The 21,325-nt window shown below is 39.4% G+C and overlaps 2 protein-coding genes across 2 annotated transcripts; both read right to left on the reverse strand.

Moving 5' to 3' along the window:
* Positions 1-9,691: 9,691 nt before the first annotated feature.
* LOC145127317 (putative mitochondrial protein AtMg00310) lies at positions 9,692-10,423 on the reverse strand. The gene has a single exon (XM_079062533.1). It carries the CDS (start codon positions 10,421-10,423, stop codon positions 9,692-9,694), a length of 732 nt encoding a protein of 243 aa, XP_078918659.1.
* A 35-nt stretch (positions 10,424-10,458) lies between these two features.
* On the reverse strand, positions 10,459-17,288 carry LOC145127318 (uncharacterized). Its single transcript, XM_079062534.1, has 4 exons — positions 17,128-17,288; positions 11,994-12,054; positions 10,878-11,190; positions 10,459-10,784 (listed from the first exon to the last, which is right to left on the reverse strand). Exons 1-4 carry the CDS (start codon positions 17,286-17,288, stop codon positions 10,459-10,461), a joined length of 861 nt encoding a protein of 286 aa, XP_078918660.1.
* Between the last annotated feature and the right edge of the window lie 4,037 nt (positions 17,289-21,325).

The following is a 21,325-nucleotide window of genomic DNA, read 5'->3' on the forward strand; positions in this document are numbered from 1 at the left end:
AATATGATCCTTGGTGGGTATAATCTTGTTTTAAGTTATTCAAAATATCAAGTCTTCCGTTGCCTAAATTTTATGTTTTTGAAACTAATTTTTGAATAAAAACCCAATAATTGGTATCAGAGCCACCTTGCAAGTTTGGTTAGGTTTTTTTCATTTTTGGAAATCTTGGTTTTGAAGAATATGGGTAACTTGGTTTTGTATAAAAACAAGTTCATACATATTTTCAATGGCAACTTTATAATTGTTATTTTTTTATGTGACAAAAGTTTCATGCATCTTTTGTCATTTAAAGTTGTCTTAGAAAAACAAAGGTTGTTTATGATGGGTTTTGAGCATTCTAACACTCCTATGGTGTACATGCAACCCTAGAAACCTTGGATCTATGTTTTCTCTAATATACATGCAAATTTGATTTTCCAAGTTTTACATCCTAACTAGCATGTTATGGGGAACTTGTAATACAAAAATCAAGTAGAATAACATACCTTTTAGTAGCTTGGATTCCTTGATGACTTTGTGAGCCTAGCACCCCAAATCTGATGCCTCAAATGCTTCACACAACACTTAGAATAACTTGAGAGAAGTTCACTATGACACAAAATCGGCTTGCCCCCTTGTTCTTACACTTAGTCGTCCGATTTTGCTAGTCAAGGGGTCCTTTTATAGTTGTGTCATAAGTAGGGTTACCACATGTAAACCCTAATTGACATGGCTTTTCATTTCCCATGATCCATGGGTTTATAACCCCCATGGACTATCCATGGAGCACCTTATGGGTTTTAGCCCAACTCCATAAACTATGGATCATTAGCCCACTATATAAGTATGGATGATTTACACAATCAACCTCATATATTTAATTAGTCTCCTTTTGATCACCAAATTAATTCTAAATTAATTCTCATTTTTGTCTGTCCAAGTGTTGCAATGTCATGCAACCCAAATGGACCATGCCGGGTCGGGTCAAGTACATACCAAATATAGTTATGGACTTAGACACTATATCCAACAGTCTCCCACTTGGATAAGTCTAATAACTATAGTTGCAGATATGACTTCAGGATCCGACTAGCAATCGTAGCTCTTTGAAAGTCTCTCGGAACTGAGATGATGATGATGATACGCCATTTAATATAAGTGGTCATATAATCCTCTGCTCTCAAGATAATAGTCGGACAAATACATGGAACATGGTCTTACTTATTGTCCGGCATTTGTTTCTCGATCTCTGATCTGTTTGACATAGAACTAAATTGAACACATCAATTAGGTTCTGACCGGGCTCGGTACATAGGTCAAAACAAAATCATCGAGGGGCCCAGATATTGCTTCTAATCCTAGAAGGAACAGATAAACTTCGACTCATATGCTTGTACTGACTACTTGTTGAATTATGCACAAAAGCACGTTTTATAATATCGTGTTACCAAGGCGTTTTCGTACAGTCAATGTATAACCAGTTCATAGTCAACAACTCATATCTCTAGGTTTGAAGATTTATATGATATTACCATCTCACGATCACTCGAGATAAATTCCATGAAGTGATACAAGTGAGCGTGGGTTGAGTCTAATACTCAGACCTTATGAGCACTCATGAATGTTGCAGCAATCATTGCTATGTCTAATACACCTTAGAAAATCTACAAACCCAATTCATGACAGTCTTAATTCAATACCTACTTCCAAAGTATGACTGACTGTGGAGAGTTTGAATAATATAATTGTTTTGGAAGTCAAAACATGCAAAATTGAAACAATAGTAAACGATTAACATAAGATAGTAACACTTTACTCATAAATAAATAACAACTTTTATTTAATCATCAAATGTTAATTACATTTTACACATTCTTCTTGGTCAGACGGGTCAGAGGCACCAAAAGCTTGGAGAAATCCTGAATAAATCTCCAATAATACCCTACAAGACCCAAGAAACTCCAAATATCTGATGCATTTTTCGGGACCTCCCAACATATCACAACCTCAATCTTGGTCAGGTCCACCAAGATTCCCTCTTGGTTGATGATGTGCCCCAAAAGCTGCACCTCACGCAACCAAAACTCACATTTAGAAAATTTGGCATCAAACCTCATCCTCCTCAAGGTCTCCAATACCTCTCGCAAATGCAGCTCGTGCTGCTCCTTGGAGTAGACCAGAATATCATCAATAAAAAAATCACCGATCGGTCCAACATCGGCCTACAGACCCGATTCATGAGGTCCATGAATGTCGATGGGGAATTCGTGAGGCCGAAAGGCATCACCACATACTCCTAATGACTGTAACGAGTTCTAAAGGTTGTCTTTTGTACATCTTCATCCCTGACCCTCATCTGATGGTATCTTGACTGAAGATCAATGTTGGAAAACCAAGATGCACCCTGAAGCTGATCAAATTGATCGTCGTTCCTTGGAAGTGGTTAACGGTTCCTCACCGTTAGCTTGTTCAGTTCCCGATAATTGATACACATCCTTTGCGATCCATCATTCTTTTTCACAAATAGGATCGATGTTTTGCGCTGAGTACTACTCGGACGGATAAAACCCTTGTCTAGCAGCTCCTGCAGCTGCGTAGACAACTCCTGCATCTCAGGCGATGCTAGGCGATACGACACCTTGGCTATCAGAGCCGAACCATGCATCAAATCAATCCGAAACTCAAACTGCCTCTAAGGAGGCACTCCCGGAAACTCCTCGGGAAAAACATTGGGAAAATCTTGCACAATGGGTAATCTACTCAACTCTGACGTTGCCCTAACCCATGTATCTGAAACATAAGCCAGAAACTCAGAACATCCTTGCTGCAGAAACCTCCTAGGCCTCGCAGTTGAACAGAGAGTTGGTCCATGCGAAGTTCTCTCACCAGAAATAACCAGTTCTTCCCCACTTGGGGCTCGAACTCTCACCAATTCCGCTTACAATCAATCATGACCTCATTGGGCACCAACCAGTCCATCCTGATGATCATCTTCAATCCCCTGTGGGAGGTGCGTGGAACATGAAGAGGATCAAGAACCACAGCCTGAGGCAACTCAAGCCGAAACTAGTACTAAAGAAGAAGTTGTTGAAAATGGAAAGATTGTTACTCTCCAACCTGTTGAAACACAAGGCGTTCACAGATCCGGTAGAATTTTTCAAGAACCTGAGAGATATGGATTTTTCATTGATGAATGCTTTATGATGATGAATGCTGATGAGCCTGTCACCTACCAAAATGATATAGCAGATCTTGAATCTGAAAAATGGCTTGAAGCCATGAACGCATAGATCCAATCCATGAGAGAAAACTATGTCTGGGATTTGGATGAACTTCCTCCCCAATGTAAGAGTGTAGATTGTAAGTTTGTCTTCAAGAAGAAGATTGACATGGATGGCAATTTACACACATTCTAAGCAAGACTTTTTTGCTAAAGGATTTACTCAAACCCAAGTGGTTGATTATGATTAAACCTTTTAACAAGTTGCTATGATTAAATCTATTATGATACTACTTGCCATATCCACATATCATGAATATGAGATATGGAAAATTGATGTCAAAACCGCTTTTCTAAGTGGAAACTTGGAAGAAGATGTCTATATGGTTCAGCCCGAAGGTTTTCCTGACCAAAGGCATCCTAATAAAGTGTGTAAGCTCAAGATATTCATTTACGGGTTAAAGCAAGCATCCCGAAATTAGAATCATCATTTTCATGATGAAATCACAAAGTACGGTTTGTTATAAAAGAAGATAAATCTTGACTTTACATGAAAACTAGCGGGAGGTCGGTGACCTTCTTAGTCCTATATGTGGATGACATACATAGCATTGGAAATGAGATTATCACTTTATGAGATGTAAAGGCCTGGTCAGGAAAGTGTTTCTCAATGAAGGATCTAGGTGAGGCTCAATATATTCTTGGAATCAAAATATATAGAGATAGATCAAAACAATTAAAAGGTCTAAGCCAAAGTACATACATTGACAAAGTATTGCAATGGTTCAAGATGGAAAAGTCTAAGAAAGGATTTGTACCCATGGCACATAGCACATTACTAAGCTCATCCCAATGTCCTAACACAAAGGCTGAGCTAGACAAGATGAAAGATATTCCATATGCTTGGCAGTTGGATCTATTATGTATGCCATGAATTGTACTAGACCTGATCTTGCTTATGCTATGAGAATGACAAGAAAGTTCCAACAAAATCCAGGGGAGGGTCATTGGAAAGATGTGAATAACATCCTTAAGTACTTACGTAGAACTAAAGATATGTTCATCGTCTATGGAGGCGTTGATGAAAGCTTAAGTATAAAATGTTACACTGATGTTTCATTCACAACAAATCAAGATGATTGTAAGTCGCAATCAGGATATGCGTTCATTTTCAATGAGGTGCAGTGTCTTGGAAGAGCTTCAAGAAAAGTGTTGTAGCACAGTCCACTACAGAGTCTGAATACATCGCTACTTCAGAAGCTGCACAAGAAGATGCTTGGATAAAGAAATTCATTGGAGATTTAGGTGGGGTTCCTTCCATTCAGGACCCCTAGAAGTCTTCTATGACAATGAGGGTGGAGTTGATTTGGCAAAAGAACCTAGATCACACAAAAAAGACCGGGCATATAAGTCGGAGATTCAACTTCATTCGGTATAAGATTAAAGATGGTGAACTCAGTATTCACAAAGTTCACACTGGTCAAAATTTGGCTGACCCTTTCATGAAGGCCCTTCCTTAAGAAAATTTTGAATGACATGCTCGAGAGATTGGACTTTGCTATTCTAGTGATTGGATTTGATCTATGTATTAGTGTTGAATATTGGAACATTTTGTAGCATCATCTATTGTAATGACTATTGTATATATGGCATATGATCTTTTCATTAAATATTTATTGAGTTCTTTATTATCATGTTTAGTCCTTGAGTAAATTTATAAGAATGATATTGCTAATTAACATATGATCCTAAGGGTCACACTAACAACAATTTGATACAACTGAATATTTATTAGAAATTGATTTTAATAAATATTCATAAACTGTTATAATGAATTGGAAAAATATTTACTTCATGGAAATAGTTATTTTACAAAACAAGTAACATATTATTTCTTAAGAAATGAATTAATAAGTCATGCACAACATTTTGGACTATTTGAATCCTTTTTGTCTTTTACATAAAGACAAAGTTTATATTTTATAAACATTAAGTTTATAAAAGTTAAACTTTTTGTCTTCTTTTTGGGTCCACGGCCGAAACTAGTTTGACTAGTGAAGGAGTATGGCTTTTGCTTTTGTTTAATGTAAAGTGATCACCGTAAGAAGGACATGTTGATGACATAGGGACATGGTTGTCTTAAAGTGCTAATACATAATGGTTAAGGATTTTTCTTTATGCTTAAGACTAGTTGTTTGCACTTTGACCTATCATTCATGCGCAATTTCCGAAACCACTTCCCTGTTTCTATCTTATTCTCTCTAGCAAAGATAAGAAGATTAAGTTACTTGTTTTCATACTCTCTGGGATCAAATATTTGGTATTTGTTTCCAATCTTAGGAGTTAACAAAAAAAAAACTAGCATTCTCATCATGTTGGTGCATTGTTTGTTTCTCTCTTGGTTAGACATTCTTCATCAAAACTCAAGCCTCCTAAGAGGACTTAAGGGAAAACAAAGGTTGTTATCATCTTCTTTCTTCTATGGTTGTGTTTTTATCTTTCCATAACTTGCAAGAAGATCCTTAGTGGGTTGTAATGTGTTATTATGTTCGAAATTTTTAAGACTTCCATTGCTAATATTATGATTTTTTTGAAACTATTTTGAATTTAAACCCAACAAATTTGGCATGGTTAAACGTTGTTCGTAACTATGCAGTCATAAAAGCTTTCGTTGGGTGTAACATGAACTATATAAGGGTGTATATGTAGTCATGATGTGATTTGTTCATCTTATGTGTTGAGAGTTAGATATCTAAGGCACCTTACTTAAAGTTGGATGTCAAATAAGAATGATTATGTTCCATGTCTCATATCCAACAGGATGTTTGAAATAAATAGAATATTGATACACTTACCTTATACTTCAATTGCAGCTTTTGAGCTCCTAGAATTGGATGTTGATTGATGGCACCCCTTCGTGTGTTGTTAGGGGCAGTAGCTTGTTGCTAGATGCCAGCTACTGTCTTGTCAATCGTTAATGAAGCTTGTGCAAGTGGGAGATTGTAGGATCTATATGCTCACTAACTATTATCGAGTGATATTGCTAATAACATAAGATCCTATAAGGTCACACCAGTTGGTAATGTTGAATATTTATTAAGAATTTGATTATTAATAAATAAATTCAACTCTTGTATTTAGTTAGAGAAAAGTTACTATTTTATGAAAATAATAATGAAATGATACAACAAACTAGTTATTTATCATATGGTATGATAAATAAGTAATGTACAAAGTTTTTGGACACTTTGGCTAACTATGACTTAATTAGCTAATTTGGTTTGTTATATAAAGAAACTTGCAAGCATTTTTCGTCATCTTATGGCCTTATAGCCGAAACATTTTGAGAGGTATGGAGGTTGCTTGTCAACCTCCATCTCTTGTCTCCCGTGCTTCTAAACTAGTGTATTACTTTACATTATTATATAGGCTTTGACCTTACTTTGCATAGGATATAAAAGAGACCCTTTTCATGAAAATGTTGCTAGTTCTTTCGCTTCTAAAATCCTCCAAAAAAGTCGTGAGTTTCCTAGCATAGAATCTCTCACTATTTGGAAGTTTGTTCTTGGCTTTTGGTGCTTCCATTGTGTCATCCTTTAATGCTTATTTATTAATAACTTAAAGGCTTAAAGAACAAAGTATACAAAAAGGAATCTAGCAATTCTTGGTACCTTAATCTTGGTGGTGGATAATTGAAGAGAAGTTTAAGCTCTTTGTTCTTTCCATATTCATCAACACCCAAAATCCAAGAGAGTCCAAAGGCTCCAAAGGTTGTCTTTATAAACCACCCTATGGTTGGTTTTAAGATCATTCTAACCTGTTAAAAGGATCCTTGGTGGTTTTGTTTTGAAAATATACTCGAAAATTTATAGTAAATTTTATAGTTGTCATTGCTTGGATTTTATGAAAAACTCTTTTATTTTTGTATCAAAGCCCAACAGTGTTTTGGTCTATGATTGTTGCATGTAATGATAAAATCTGAAAATGTGTGAAATATGAGCAACATTTCTTATTATTTTCTATGAATAAAGTAACTAGGGTAATTGATATGCTAGTTATCATTGCATGTGGATTTATGCATGTTTTGAGTGGTTAAGTTCATTATGATTCTATTGTAATCTATTTTGTATGGATAGGAAATGCGTGCTAAAAAGTATATTGTTAAAAGATGTATTCTATTACATGCTTTCGTATCATGATATGTGGTGATTTTGATTGCATGCTTTGGTAGAATTGTATGTAATATATATTGACTTGAATTAATAATTAATATGCAATCATGAATACATAATATGGAATGGCGAGGTGTGTTTATGACCCATGAAAGTGAATGAGTTAAATTTCTTTTAGAGCATAGAAAGTGAATGAACTAATTACAAGTAAAATAAAAAGGGGAATACATATAGTGGAGGTAAAAGAGTAGTAACTTGAACATAGGTTTGTACCGGTCTGGATATCTCAAAGGAAGAATATCGTTGGAGAAGAATGTAAGCCAAGTCGATGTCGATTGGTTTTCTAGATAACCATTTCGAAACATTGTACCTATAGCCAATAGTGCACGTCGATATCGATTGGTATTCAAGATAACCATTTTGAAACATTGTACTTGTGCACAATAGTGCACTAGGACTGGAGTGATGTTGGCTACACATAGACGCCAAATCAAGCATCATGTTTGATTAGGGGTATAAGAGTTGAAATACCAAACGTAACACTCTCGAACAACAACGCCTTAGGCATCTTTAGAGTAGTGAACAAAGAGAATCAAGGACAATGTTACGAGTGGGAGTCACGTTGCTTTTAGTGCATTGGGCTGTCTGGTCATGTTAGTAGCGAACGTGGTCTTCTACGATGGAATTAGTGATGTTTAAACCCATGATAGCGATGTACATATGATTACTTCAAACGGAGGAAAAAATTAATAATTATTACACTGAAATATCAACAATTAATATATTCATAAAATATTAATAATAGTAAACAGTCAATCAAGATTGGTAGGAACATTTAACGTGGCTGCTTTTGTGACTGAGAATGTCTTGTATGATATATATATATATATATATATATATATATATATATATATATATATATATATATATATATATATATATATATATATATATATATATATATATATCCGGTAAGAATTTTTTAGGTAGGAATGTAAGAAGTTTTTTTTTTTGACATATTTTTTTGGCAAACAAAACAAATGAATCACTAGATGAATAAAAAATAACATGATTCACAAAAAGAAATTCTCGAAAAAATATTTCGATGAATCATTTTTACGATGATTTTGTTGATATTCACTAAATTTGTCATAAAATTAATTTTTTTCATGAGTTACTTAAAAATGAACCATGAATGTATTTTTTGAGAATTTTTTCTTATGAATCATTTTACGTTTGAATCACCTAATGATTCATTTCGTTTGATTGCTAAAAAAAATATTTATATAAATTTTTTTTTGACTTTCCTACCAAAATTTTCCTTCTTATCTGATATTGGTTTTATAAATAAATACATATATATATATATATATATATATATATATATATATATATATATATATATATATATATATATATATATATATATATGTATTTATTTCATATGAAAATATATTATATACATACAAATATAAAAACACCATCAATAATTATTTTTATATATAAAAAAACATTTTATACAAAAGTAATACATATAAATATTCTAAAAATGATTATATATATATATATATATATATATATATATATATATATATATATATTAAGTATGTTTTTATACGTTTAAATATGTTTTTATATTTTTATACACATAAATATGATTTTAAAGATATAAATATATATTTATACGTATAAAAATATATGTATAAATTCAATAATTAGTAGTATTATATATATATATATATATATATATATATATATATATATATATATATATATATATATATATATATATATGAACAGCTTAAAATTAAAAATGAAACTAACAAAAAGCTAGAAATTACAAAAAAGAAGAAGCTAATAATGAGTTTTGAAGCCAATTAACCCAGGTAGCTTTAACCTTATTATTTCCATGACATATTAACAATATAATCAAAAATAAAAAATTTAGGCGGAACCACTTCACAAAATATAAAATCAATTTGAAACTTCCACATCACCCAAATGATCGTTTGAATAATCGATTCGAACGCTATTTTTCTCTCTCTGGATAACGAGACCATATCTAGCCAATCAAATATGTCTTGTAACGTATCCCAACCATGCAACACTAGATCAACACATCTAAAAACCCTTTGCCAAATAGAACCCGCCAAATTACATATGAGAAAAAGATGATCATTTTCTCCACATGTCCATCGCACATAGGACACACCAAAGAAGGAAGCTTCAAACCTTTAAGACTTAAATTCCACCTAGTAGGAAGTTGATCCCGCAACACCAGTCAACACAAATTATTTACCTTCTGCGGCGCATATCAATTCTATCTAGTAACTGGCAGACCATCTGGAAGCGAAACCTTGCCAATAAGTTGCCTAGTATCATGAATCGAATACCCAATGACACCATCAACATCCCATATCCAAGAATCCTTCTTAGTTGTGGGATGGAAATTGCCAATAAGGCTTATCAAATCATCAAGTTGTTGTTGCAAAACACATCCACATATTTGGCGACTCCAAGACCACGACCAACCATTAGACCACCTTCTCGTAATGGAAGTCTCCGGATTTCGGCCAAGATAAAAAAGTCGATTAAATCTCAAATTCAGAGCCATGTTCCCTGTCCAAACATCCCACCAAAAGCGAGTACTTCGACCATCACTGACTTTTTTTTTCTGAATGCAAGAATAAGTGATGACACCTTTATCATGAATCATGTTTATCGAACCCACAATCCGAGAACAAACTCCAAAATTATGAATCTTAGCATTCTGAAGAGAATCACTCGGATTATACCCATGCACCTCTGAAATCACCTTAACCCATAAAGCACATTCTTCATTTACAAATCGACACCGCCACTTTTGAATCAATGCACAATTAAGGGCCACTAGGCTTCCAAATTCAAGACCCCCCTTCTCCTTTGAAGACATCACCATATTCCAGTTAACCCAACCTAACTTCTTTTTATTTTCACCCGAACCCCAGAAAAACTTGGCTCGCAATGCCTCTAAATGTTTTCTCACTTGAAATGGCATTGGGAAAAGAGACATATAGTAACTCCCCAAAGAACCCAAAACTGAACTAATCAATACCGATCGACCTCCAATCGACAATAAGCTAGCCTTCCAATTGGAAAGTTTTTTTTAAACCTTTCCATAATCGATTTCCACCCTTTAATTTTGACAATATTTACATCTACCAGAAGTCCAAGATAAAAGAAAGTAAACTTCTCCGCTCTACATCCTGTAACAGCTGCTAAAGATTTCACCTCAAAAAAATCAACCCCGACTCCATAAAGATTTGATTTTCGAAGGTTTAGCCTAAGGCCCGACGCAAAATAAACACAGTCCAACAGATCAACCAAACAATTAATGTTTCGCCAAGACCAATTGCCCACAAATAAAGTGTCATCTGCATAAAAGAAATTATATAGAGTAATAGACCCGATGTTAAAACCATGAAACATCCCCGACTCTACAACATCCTGCACGGCCACATGCAGACCTTCCATGATCATAATAAAGAGTAACAGAGACAAATGATCACCCTGAATAAGACCTCGATCCAACTTAAATTCATTTGAAGGACTATCATTAATCAAGTAAGATGCATTAGCAGAGAAAAGCAACCACGAATCCAACTGATCTATTTGGACCCGAAACCCAAAAAAATTCATCATCTGACAGAAGTAATCACAATTAATTGTATCATATGCCTTCTCAAAATCTATTTTATAAACCATGAGTTTCTTTTTCCTCTTTTTACACCAATCGACAATCTCATTAACCATAAGCAGACCACCCAAAATTTGTCTACCCTTCACAAACGTTGTGTAACACCCATAAAAAATCATGCCAATTTAAAACTTTTTAAATCATTCAAAAATCATTCACTATTACAACTTTGTTTTCAAAATGGTTTCAAGTCAGAGTATCCCATAATCAAATCATAAAAACATAAGCACGTGCACGATTACGCCTTCGCCTTTCCGCGATCATCGGAAGTACCTGAAACAAAAATCAACAAATTTAAGCCTGAAGCATAGTGATTTCCCCCAAAATACCAACACCATACAAACCATATAAATATCATATAAAAAAACAGCATGCAAAATGATCCATCAGCCTGACTGGACCGCTCTCCTAGCCATCGGCACGTCTGGATCGCCTCTCAGGGCCTTCAGCCTATCCGAACTCCTTGTCGGGCCTTCGGCTTGACTAGTACGCCCTAACCGGGTATGTAGTCTATCCAGTCCGCCCTGGGTATTTTGGCACAAGCACAAAGCATGAACGCCTCAACCCATCCCCCAATCAAACAATCATGTGCACATAAATATCATACGCTAGCTAGCATGTACAGATAGTCATACAGATCTAACAGATCACTAACATAGTATCATCCTGTAACCAGGATACCGATTTAACAGATCACTAACCATAGCATCATCCTATATAACAGGATACCAACCTAACCGGTCAGTTACATAGCATCATCCTATATTCCAGGATACCGACTTAACAGGTCACTAAGAATATCATCATGCAATAACCAAGATAACAATCCAAAAGAAGGACCGACATTGGTTCCTTAGACACTGTTGATATAGTGAGAAGAAATCACCTCACAAGTAGCTCGGGATGATGATGACAAACTTCCCAAATACAGCTCCAAACTCAAACACCTACATCCACCAATGATCACTTTCATAAATTTCCAAATTACTAAAATACCCCTAGAAGTCAAACTGGTCAACCCTTGGTCAAAGTCAAAGTCAACGGTCAAGGTCAACAATCCATGTTGACTCAACACGTCGAGTACATCCACTGACTTGTCTCAAAGAACCATGAAAACCCCAGTTGACTCGCCGAGTTTCCAGACAACTCGTCGAGTCCATGTAGTGTCCAAAATGTAGGGAAAACCCAAACCAACTAGTTGAGTCATCTCACTGACTCGCCGAGTCCATGCAGAACCAAAAACATTTAATCTTCATCTGACTCGTCGATTTGACCATGCAACTCGTCGAGTCCCTTCAGTCCTTTTCTTATTCAGACGCTTTTAAGCAAGACTGAGGCTCCAAATTGTAGATCTTGCCTCCTAGGGCATGGTTACCATGTAAAGTTGCAAACTTTGCGTGCATGCAAGGCCTTAAATGCAAAAACCAAGCTAAGGAAGAGGTTTAAGCCAAAGAGAAGGGCCAAATCATGATAAATCCGATAACTTTACGACTACGAGTGCTTAGAGGAGTCCATATATGTAGTTACAACTTCAGATCATGCTCAATACCAGAAATGACCCACAAATATGCTAGAAATGCCCTTAAACCGTTGAATGAGGAGATCTAACACTAGGATGATCAAGGTAACAACTTGTTACCTTCAAATGGAAGCCAAAATGGAGCAGGTATTGGATCTACACGCTTCTCCTTGATCCAAGCTCTTGAGTCTTCAAGTTCCCAGCACTAAAACCACATTCCAAGCTTTTACACACACAAAAGGGGAGTAATACATGATTAGGGTTTTTCTGTGGTCAAGGGAGGCGATAAGAGAAACAGAGGGTGGCTAATGAGCCTTTAAATAGGGTGCAAAACCCTTGAAATTAGGGTTTGACATTCCAGCTCCAACTCGTCGAGTTGGGTCCTCCAACTCGTCGAGTAGGTCCCTTAAGTCACGCAGCCATATCCGTTTCTACACGATGAGTTAGGGCATCCAACTTGTCGAGTAGGCCTTTAAATATGAATATAAAGCTGTAAAATTTATACCTGGGAGTCGGGGTGTTACAATTCTCCCCCACTTGGAATAGACTTCGTCCTCGAAGTCTGCTGCAGTGAACAACTCCGGAAAATGCTCCCGCATCTCTGCCTCCATCTCCCAAGTCCACTCGGATCCCCTCTGATGCTCCCATTGTACCTTTACCAAAGGTACTTCCTTGTTCCGTAGAACCTTCACTTTCCTCTCCAGAATGGCAACTGGCCTCTTCACATAGTTCAGGCGCTCGTCGAACTGTATGTCATCCAATGATACCACTGCCTCCTTATCTAGTATGCACTTCCACAATTATGAAACATGGAAAGTGCTGTGGATCTGACTAAGCTCCTCCGGGAGATCCAGTCTATACGCCACTTTGCTAACCCTGGCAATGATCCTAAATGGCCTGATGAATCGGGGACCCAACTTCCCCCTCTTCCTGAAGCAAATCACACCCTTACAAGGTGAGACCTTCAAGAGTACCATGTCACCGACCTGAAACTCCAACTCAGATCGGCGTCGGTCGGCATAACACTTCTGCTGACTCTGTGCGGTCTGCAACCGCTGTCTGATCTGCTGAATCATCTCGGTAGTCTGCAGGACTACCTCGGTCCGACCATCAGCCTGTGACCAACCTCGCCCCAACAGACTGGGGTGCGGTATCTCCGTCCATAAAACAGCTCATAAGGTGGAGCACCAATGCTGTAGTGATAGTTGTTGTAGGAAAACTCTGCAAGGGGTAGGTAGGAGTCCGAGCTCCCACCGAAGTCAATGACGCAGACCCTCTACATATCCTCTAGGGCCTGAATGGTCTGCTCGCTCTGGCCATTTGTTTGCGGATGGTGTGCGGTACTGAAATGCAGCCGCGTGCCCAGTTCCTCGTGGAACTTCTGCCAGAAATGGGAGGTGAACCGAACATCACGGTCTGAAACGATAGACACCGGAACCCCATGGCGAGCGACAATCTTGTGTATATAAACATTGGCCAGCTTATCGGCCGATGAGCTCTCTCGAATGGGTAGAAAATGGGCAATCTTGGTCAATCGATCCACGATGACCCATATAGTGTCGAAACCCTTTGCCATTCTCGGTAATTTGGTGATGAAGTCCATCTTGATCTGCTCCCATTTCCAAATGGGAATCTCTAGAGGTTGCAGCTTGCCATGCGGCCTCTGGTGGTCGGCCTTGACCATCCTGCAGGTCAAGCACCTCTTCACGTACCAAGCGATCTCTCGTTTCATACACAACCACCAGTAACTCAAGCTCAGATCCCGGTACATCTTGGTGGCCCCCGGGTGAATAGAGAAGTGAGACTTATAAGCCTCCTCCAATACAATCTGTCTGACCCCACCAGACAACGAAACCCAGACCCGACCGCAACGAGTCAATAACCCCCGACTATCTTGCACAAATCGGGTGATCTCGTCTCTAATCCTCTCAAGCTTCTAGTTCTCCTGTCGTACGCCCTCAGCCTGAGCTTCCCTGATGAAGCTCAGAAGTGGAGAATCTACTGATATCCTCATACATGTCATTGGAGCAGAAGGTCCAGCTGAATTGCGGCTTAGAGCATCCGTAACCACCTTCGCCGTACCCGGATGGTAAAGGATCTCGCAGTCATAATCCTTGACTACGTCCAGCCACCTGCGTTGCCTCATGTTCAAGTTCAGCTGATCCATGATGTGTCTCAGACTCTTGAGGTCCGTCTAAATGATACAGCGGACCCGAAGAGATAATGTCTCCAAATCTTGAGAGCGAATACTATCGCTCCCAACTCTAAATCGTGCGTGGGGTATCTCGTATCATGCGGCTTCAACTGCCGCAATGCGTAGGCTATCACCCATCCTCTCTGCATGAGGACCGCTCCCAGTCCCGTGATGGATGCATCACAGAACACTACAAAATCCTCAACTTCCTCCGGGAGAGTCAAGACTGGAGCCTCGCAAAGTCGTTGTTTGATGGTCTCAAATGCCTTTTGCTGCTCAGGGCCCCATCGAAAATCCACCTCTTCCTTAGCAGACGAGTGAGGGGTACTGTAATCTTGGAGAAATCCTATATGAGTCTCTGGTAGTACCCAGCCAATCCCATGAAGCTCCTGATATCCGAGGGAGATTTCGGAACCTCCCACTGCATAACCGCCTCGATCTTGGCCGGATCGACCAAAATCCCATCCTGGTTAACGAGATGTCCAAGGAACTGAACCTCTCGTAACCAAAAATCACACTTCGAGAACTTGGCATAAATTCATTCTCGCCTTAATTCTCCCAATAGCCCCCGAAGATGCTCCTCATGCTGCTCCCTGGTCTTGGAGAACACCAAGATATCATCTATGAGCACGATGACCGAGCGATCGAGCATCGGTTTGCAGACCCGATTCATCAGGTCCATAAACCCTGTCGACGTGTTGGTGATCCCAAACGGCGTCACCACGAACTCGTAATGTCCATAACGAGTCGGAAACGCGATCTTCTCTACGTTTTCCTCCCTAACCCTGACCTGATGATACCCAGACCTCAGGTCTATCTTGGAGAACCAAGATGCTCCCTGCAACTGATCGAAAAGATCATCTATCCTCAGGAGTGGATAACGGTTCTTCACCGTAACTTGTTTAACTCCCGATAGTCAATGCACATCCGGTATGAACCATCCTTCTTCCATACGAAGAGAACTCGGATGAAGGAACTGCTTGCCCAACAGTTCCTGTAGTTGTGATGACAGCTCATGCATCTCCGGTGGTGCCAATCAGTACGGAGCCTTGGCGATAGGGGCCGCACCTAGCACAAGGTCGATCCTGAGCGCGACCTGCCTCTCCGGAGGCACTCCGGGTAACTCCTCTGGAAACACGTCAGCAAAATCCCTGACTACTGGAACCTCTGAAACCGAGACCTGATCCCTGACCCATGTATCCACCACATACGCTAGATAACCTCCACACCCGTGCTGAATATACTGCCGAGCCTGGCAGCTGCGCAAAACCCTGAACCTACTCGGGTGCCCTCACCAAAGAGAATCAGTTCTCCCCCACTTGGGGTTCGAACTACTACACGCTGACCCTCACAGTCGATCATGGCACCGAATCGACTCACCCAGTACATACCCACTATCACACATACTTCCCCCATGGGAATCAGAATCAAGTCTATTGGGAAAGATACCCCGAAGATGTCCAACACGCAACCCCGATAGACTGAAGAAACTGAAATCCTATGTTCGTTGGTGATAGAGACTCGGAACGGACACTCCAGCTCTCCTACTGGAAAACCGAACTTCCTACTGAATGACTGAGAGACAAAAGACCGACTAGCCCCGGAGTTAAATAATACCAAAGCATGTAAGGAGTTCACTAAGAACGTACTAACACGGTACAACACATATAAGTATAAAACAAATATAATCAGTAACACATAGGATAGAAACATACCAACAACCACATCCGGTGCTGTCCTGGCCTCCTCGGCTGTAAGCTGGAAGGCGCGTCCCCGAGCCTTCGGAAGCTTTGCTCTACCTTGACCCCCGTCAGTAATCCTCAGTGTAACCGGCGCTGGAGCCTGCGCCAGCCTGGCAACGAGCTGTGGACAGTTGGTCTTTACGTGACCAACCTGATGGCAGTGGTAGCAGATCCTTATATCCTGAACCGGGGCTGGCTGGCGACAATCCCTCGCAAAGTGCCCCTCCTTGCCACATTTGGGCATGCACTACCAGATCTACAAACCCATGAGTGACCCTTCCCGCACTTGCCACAAGTGTGGCCATGCTGGCCTCCCGACCTACAATCAGCGGTCTTAGACCGCTTTGGCGTCGGCTGTGACTGCGTCGGGGCCTGCCTCTACTCCCGTAACTGTAACTCGATCTCCGGCTCCCTCCGCCTAGCGGCCTCTTGTAACTCCAACAGTGTATCGCAACGCTGGGTAGCAACAAACTGACAGATTTCAGTCTTGAGCATGCTCAGATAACATGTCATATGAGCCTGCTCGGAAGCAAACTCCGAGCAAAACATTTCCCTCTTGGTGAACATATGGGTGATCTCCGTCACCATCTCAGCATCCTGTCTCAACTGCAAGAAATCCTGAGCTAACCGCTCCCACTCGACCCGTATAATGTAACGAGCACGGAACATATCCCTGAACTGCTCCGAAGTAATCGCAGCTCTCTGATCCTCTGTATACGACCCCATCATCAACCTCCACCAGTCCTTTTCCTCGGACCTCAGCAGGTTTAGGGCATATCTGCCTTCTGGTCAGTAGGACATGAACATGTGTAGAAAAATCCCTTCACGTCAGACAACCACCTCATGGCTACAATCGAGTCCTGAATACCATCAAAAGTCAGGGGATTCATGTTATCGAAGTCCTGGTACTGGAAAGCCCGGCTGGTCCCACCACCATCAGCGGCTACCGCTACGGAGGCTGCACTGGCAGCTGTCTTAGCAATAGCTGCATAGCGCTTATCAAAGTACTCCACCATAGCGGTCTTGATAGACCCAAACATCTCCGAAAATTGTGCCCAGAATAGAGTAGAAACATCATCATGCAGGATCTCTCGAATCCTGGCGTCCAACTCATCCGACCTCATCTGACCAATGACCTCGGGCACTGCTGGTCCCTCTTGACCGCCATCTTCTGATCCTGATCCGGATCCAGTCACAAATCGTCTAGTAACCACCATGCTGAAAATATACCAGGAAGATATAAGACATTCCATATAATATTTCGGGAACCAACTCCCAACAAAACCCTAGGGATTGTGACTTCCTTGCTACGCGTATGGGTCTTGTGTTTTCAGTAGTACGGGCCCATACTACCTTCCACACCTACCCATATTTTTCTCAAGTATCATCACAATGCCCTAACAATATACGTAAGAATGGAATGTGCTCAATCCTTACTCCTAAAGGAAGGCTAAATATCTCATAACTGGTGGACTGATCCCACACGACTTATCCATGAAACATCCACCAACCCTGCAGCACTCGTGTATGCTAGTCATACATAACGCTGGACCCTATAAACTTTCGAATACCTGATCCTAACCTAAGCCCTTCTTTAAACAAGAACAAGAAATAAGGCCAAACCAAACATTCTCAGGATATAAGATCTTAGTTATATACGACCGTAATGCATACTCTAAGCAATTATAGTAATGATGTCAATCTTATATAAGGAAAACCCTAGGATATCAGGCATCATATAACCAGGCAATTCTATCATGGAATTCCTGAAGATTCCTAGCCTAGTACTAGTATTCTGTTCTAACATATCACAAAATCAAATAATCTATAAGGTATTTTGGGGTCTACTTACTCGCTCCGGCTGATCGTACACTTGCATCCTCCTTTAGTACTTTGAAAACCATTTAGAAAAATCATTTTAAAATCTTGTCCTTAGTTTGAGACTAGATACACACGAGTGCTCCTCCAATTCACTCAAACCAAGGCTCTGATATGAACTTGTAACACCCATAAAAAATCATGCCAAATTAAAAAATTTTAAATCATTCAAAAACTGTTAACTATTACAAATTTGTTTTCAAAATGGTTTCATGTCAGAGTATCGCAGAATCAAATCATAAAAACATAAGGAGGTGCACGATCACGCCTTCGTCTTTCCGCGATCATCGGAAGTACCTGAAACAAAATCAACAACTGTAAGCCCGAAGCTTAGTGAGTTCCACCAAAATACCAATGCCATACAAACCATAACAATATCATATAAACAATCAACATGCATAATGAGCCATCATCCTGACTGGGCCGCCTCGCAGGGACATCAGTCTATCTGGACCGCTCTCTGAGCCATCGGCACGTCTGGAACGCCTCTTAGGGCCTTCAGCCTATCCGCACCACTCGCCGGGCGTTTGGCCTGACAAGTACGCCCTAACCGGGTCTGCTGTCTTTCCGGTCCTCCCTGGGTATGTTGGAAAAAGCACAAAGAATGACCGCCTCATCCCATCCCCCAATCAAACAATCATGTGCACATAAATATCATACGCTAGCTAGAATGTATAGATAGTCATACAGATCTAACAGATCACTAACATAGTATCATCCTATAACTAGGATACCGATCTAACAGATAACTAACCATAGTATCATCCTATATACCAGGATACCGACCTAACTGGTCACTAACATAGCATCATCCTATATTCCAGGATACCGACCTAACATGTCACTAAGCATATCATCATGCAATAACCATGATAACAATCCAAAAGAAGGATCGGCATTGGTGCCTTAGACCATGTTGATATAGTGAGAAAAACTCACCTAACAAGTAGCTCGGGATGATGATGTCAAACTTCCCAAATATAGCTCTAAACTCAAACACCTACATCCACCAATGATCACTTCCATAAATTTCCAAATTACTAAAATACCCCCAGAAGTCAAACTGGTCAACCCTTGGTCAAAGTCAAAGTCAACGGTCAAGGTCAACAGTCCATGTTGACTCAACTCGTCGAGTACATCCACTGACTCGTCGAGTTCCTTCCAAAGTCAAAGAACCGTGAAAACCCCAGTTGACTCGTCGAGTTTCCAGACAACTCGTCGAGTCCATGCAGTGTCCAAAATGTTGGGAAAACCCTTACCAACTCATTGATTCATCTCACTGACTCGCCGAGTCCATGCAGGACCAAAAACATTTAATCTTCATCCGACTCGTCGATTTGACCATACAAGTCGTCGAGTCCCTTCAGTCCTTTTCTTATTCAGACGCTTTTAAGATGTATTGAGGCTCCAAATTGTAGATCTAGCTGCCTAGGACATGGTTACCACGTAAAGTTGCAAACTTTACGTGCATGCAAGGCCTTAAATGCCAAAATCAAGCTAAGGAAGAGGTTTAAGCCAAAGAGAAGGGCAAAGCATGATGAATGTTGGATAAGGTGTCTAAGTTCGTAACTATATTTGGTATGAACTTGACCCGACCCGGCATGGTCCATTTGGGTTGCACTTCACCTAACAATTTGTATGGATATACATTTGCGAATAAGATGTTTATAATCTATTAATATATTATAAGATATAATATATTAATATGAAGTCATGTTATTTAATTAGTGTTGATCAAGAATTGATTTTGCAAATTAATTTAAAGGTCAAAAAGAGGCTAATTAAATATGGACTCTTACATATATATGGATTGGGCTAAGATTTATTTAGGGTGGGCTAATAGTATATGGAAGTCCATGGATAGTCCATATAGCTTTTAAGACATGGATCCTAGGTAAATGAAGAGTCATGGGTATTAGGGTGTAACCCTAATCCTCCATACTATATAAAGAGATCCTTGGTTCTAGAATTGGCACTAGTGTGTGTGAGAAACAAGGGTGGGCCGATTTTAGCAAGCATCATATTCTCTCAAGTATTTCCAAGCTGTTTTGGGTGATTTGTGACACCACTTGAGGCATCCACACTATTGGTGCTAGGCTCTAATACTCCAAGCAATCAACCACAAAAGAAAGGTATGTTATTCTACTTAAAGTTTAGTAGTACAAGTACCCCATAACATGCTAGTTAGGTTGTAAACCTTGGAAATCAAATTTGTATGTATTTTAGAGAAAACATAGATCCAAGGTTTCTAGGGTTGCATGTACACCATAGGAGTGTTGGTATGCTCAAAACCCAACAGTGGTATCAGAGCCTAGGCTTGTTTTCTTGATACTTGATGCAATCTTGTTGAAAAAGCTCAAAAATATGCTATCTGCTGCATGAACTCGCCGAGTCCATGTAGGGACTCGACGAGTCCATGTGATAATTCACCCTACTCGTCGAGTAAGTTCTTGCACTCGACGAGTAAGAACCCCTGAATGCAGATTTTCGAGTTTTGCTGCTGGAAATGGACTAGAAACATTACCTTAAACTGTTTTGCTGTTTTAAAACTTGTTTTAGTTGGTGTAATGCTTATGCTAATCCATTTACAATGGCTAATATCAAAATTCCATGTTTTATATGAGTTAATATGATTCTTGAAATTTTGATATGAATGTTCATGTTCTTAAGAGTTATGGTTAGATCATAGGAATTATTTGCTGAATTGTTTTATGATTGATTCTTGATCTTAATGCCTAATGATGGAGTCCATAACTTGTCCTCAAGTTATGGATAACCAAAAGTCACTTCTTTAAAATTTTCATTAAAGAATAAGAGGTTACATAGAGTGAAGAGTCTTCACTTTAATGGACCATTAAACTCATAAGTTATGAAATGAAAAGTAT

Source organism: Lactuca virosa, chromosome 7 (genome assembly GCF_052849685.1).
Source record: "Lactuca virosa cultivar CGN04683 chromosome 7, Lactuca_virosa_CGN04683_v6, whole genome shotgun sequence".
Taxonomy (NCBI): Eukaryota; Viridiplantae; Streptophyta; class Magnoliopsida; order Asterales; family Asteraceae; genus Lactuca; species Lactuca virosa.

Bases quoted from the DNA above. Each gene is read 5' to 3' on its own strand.
- LOC145127317 (XM_079062533.1), bottom strand. From the start codon at position 10,423: ATGTCTCTTTTCCCAATGCCATTTCAAGTGAGAAAACATTTAGAGGCA.
- LOC145127318 (XM_079062534.1), bottom strand. From the start codon at position 17,288: ATGGGGTCGTATACAGAGGATCAGAGAGCTGCGATTACTTCGGAGCAG. The intron at 12,055-17,127 runs GTTCACCAAGAG...TGGTGGATGTAG, and splicing joins GTGACGGAGATCACCCATAT to GTGTTTGAGTTTGGAGCTGT. The intron at 11,191-11,993 runs GTGATTTCTTCT...ACGTTTGTGAAG, and splicing joins CATCCCGAGCTACTTGTGAG to GGTAGACAAATTTTGGGTGG.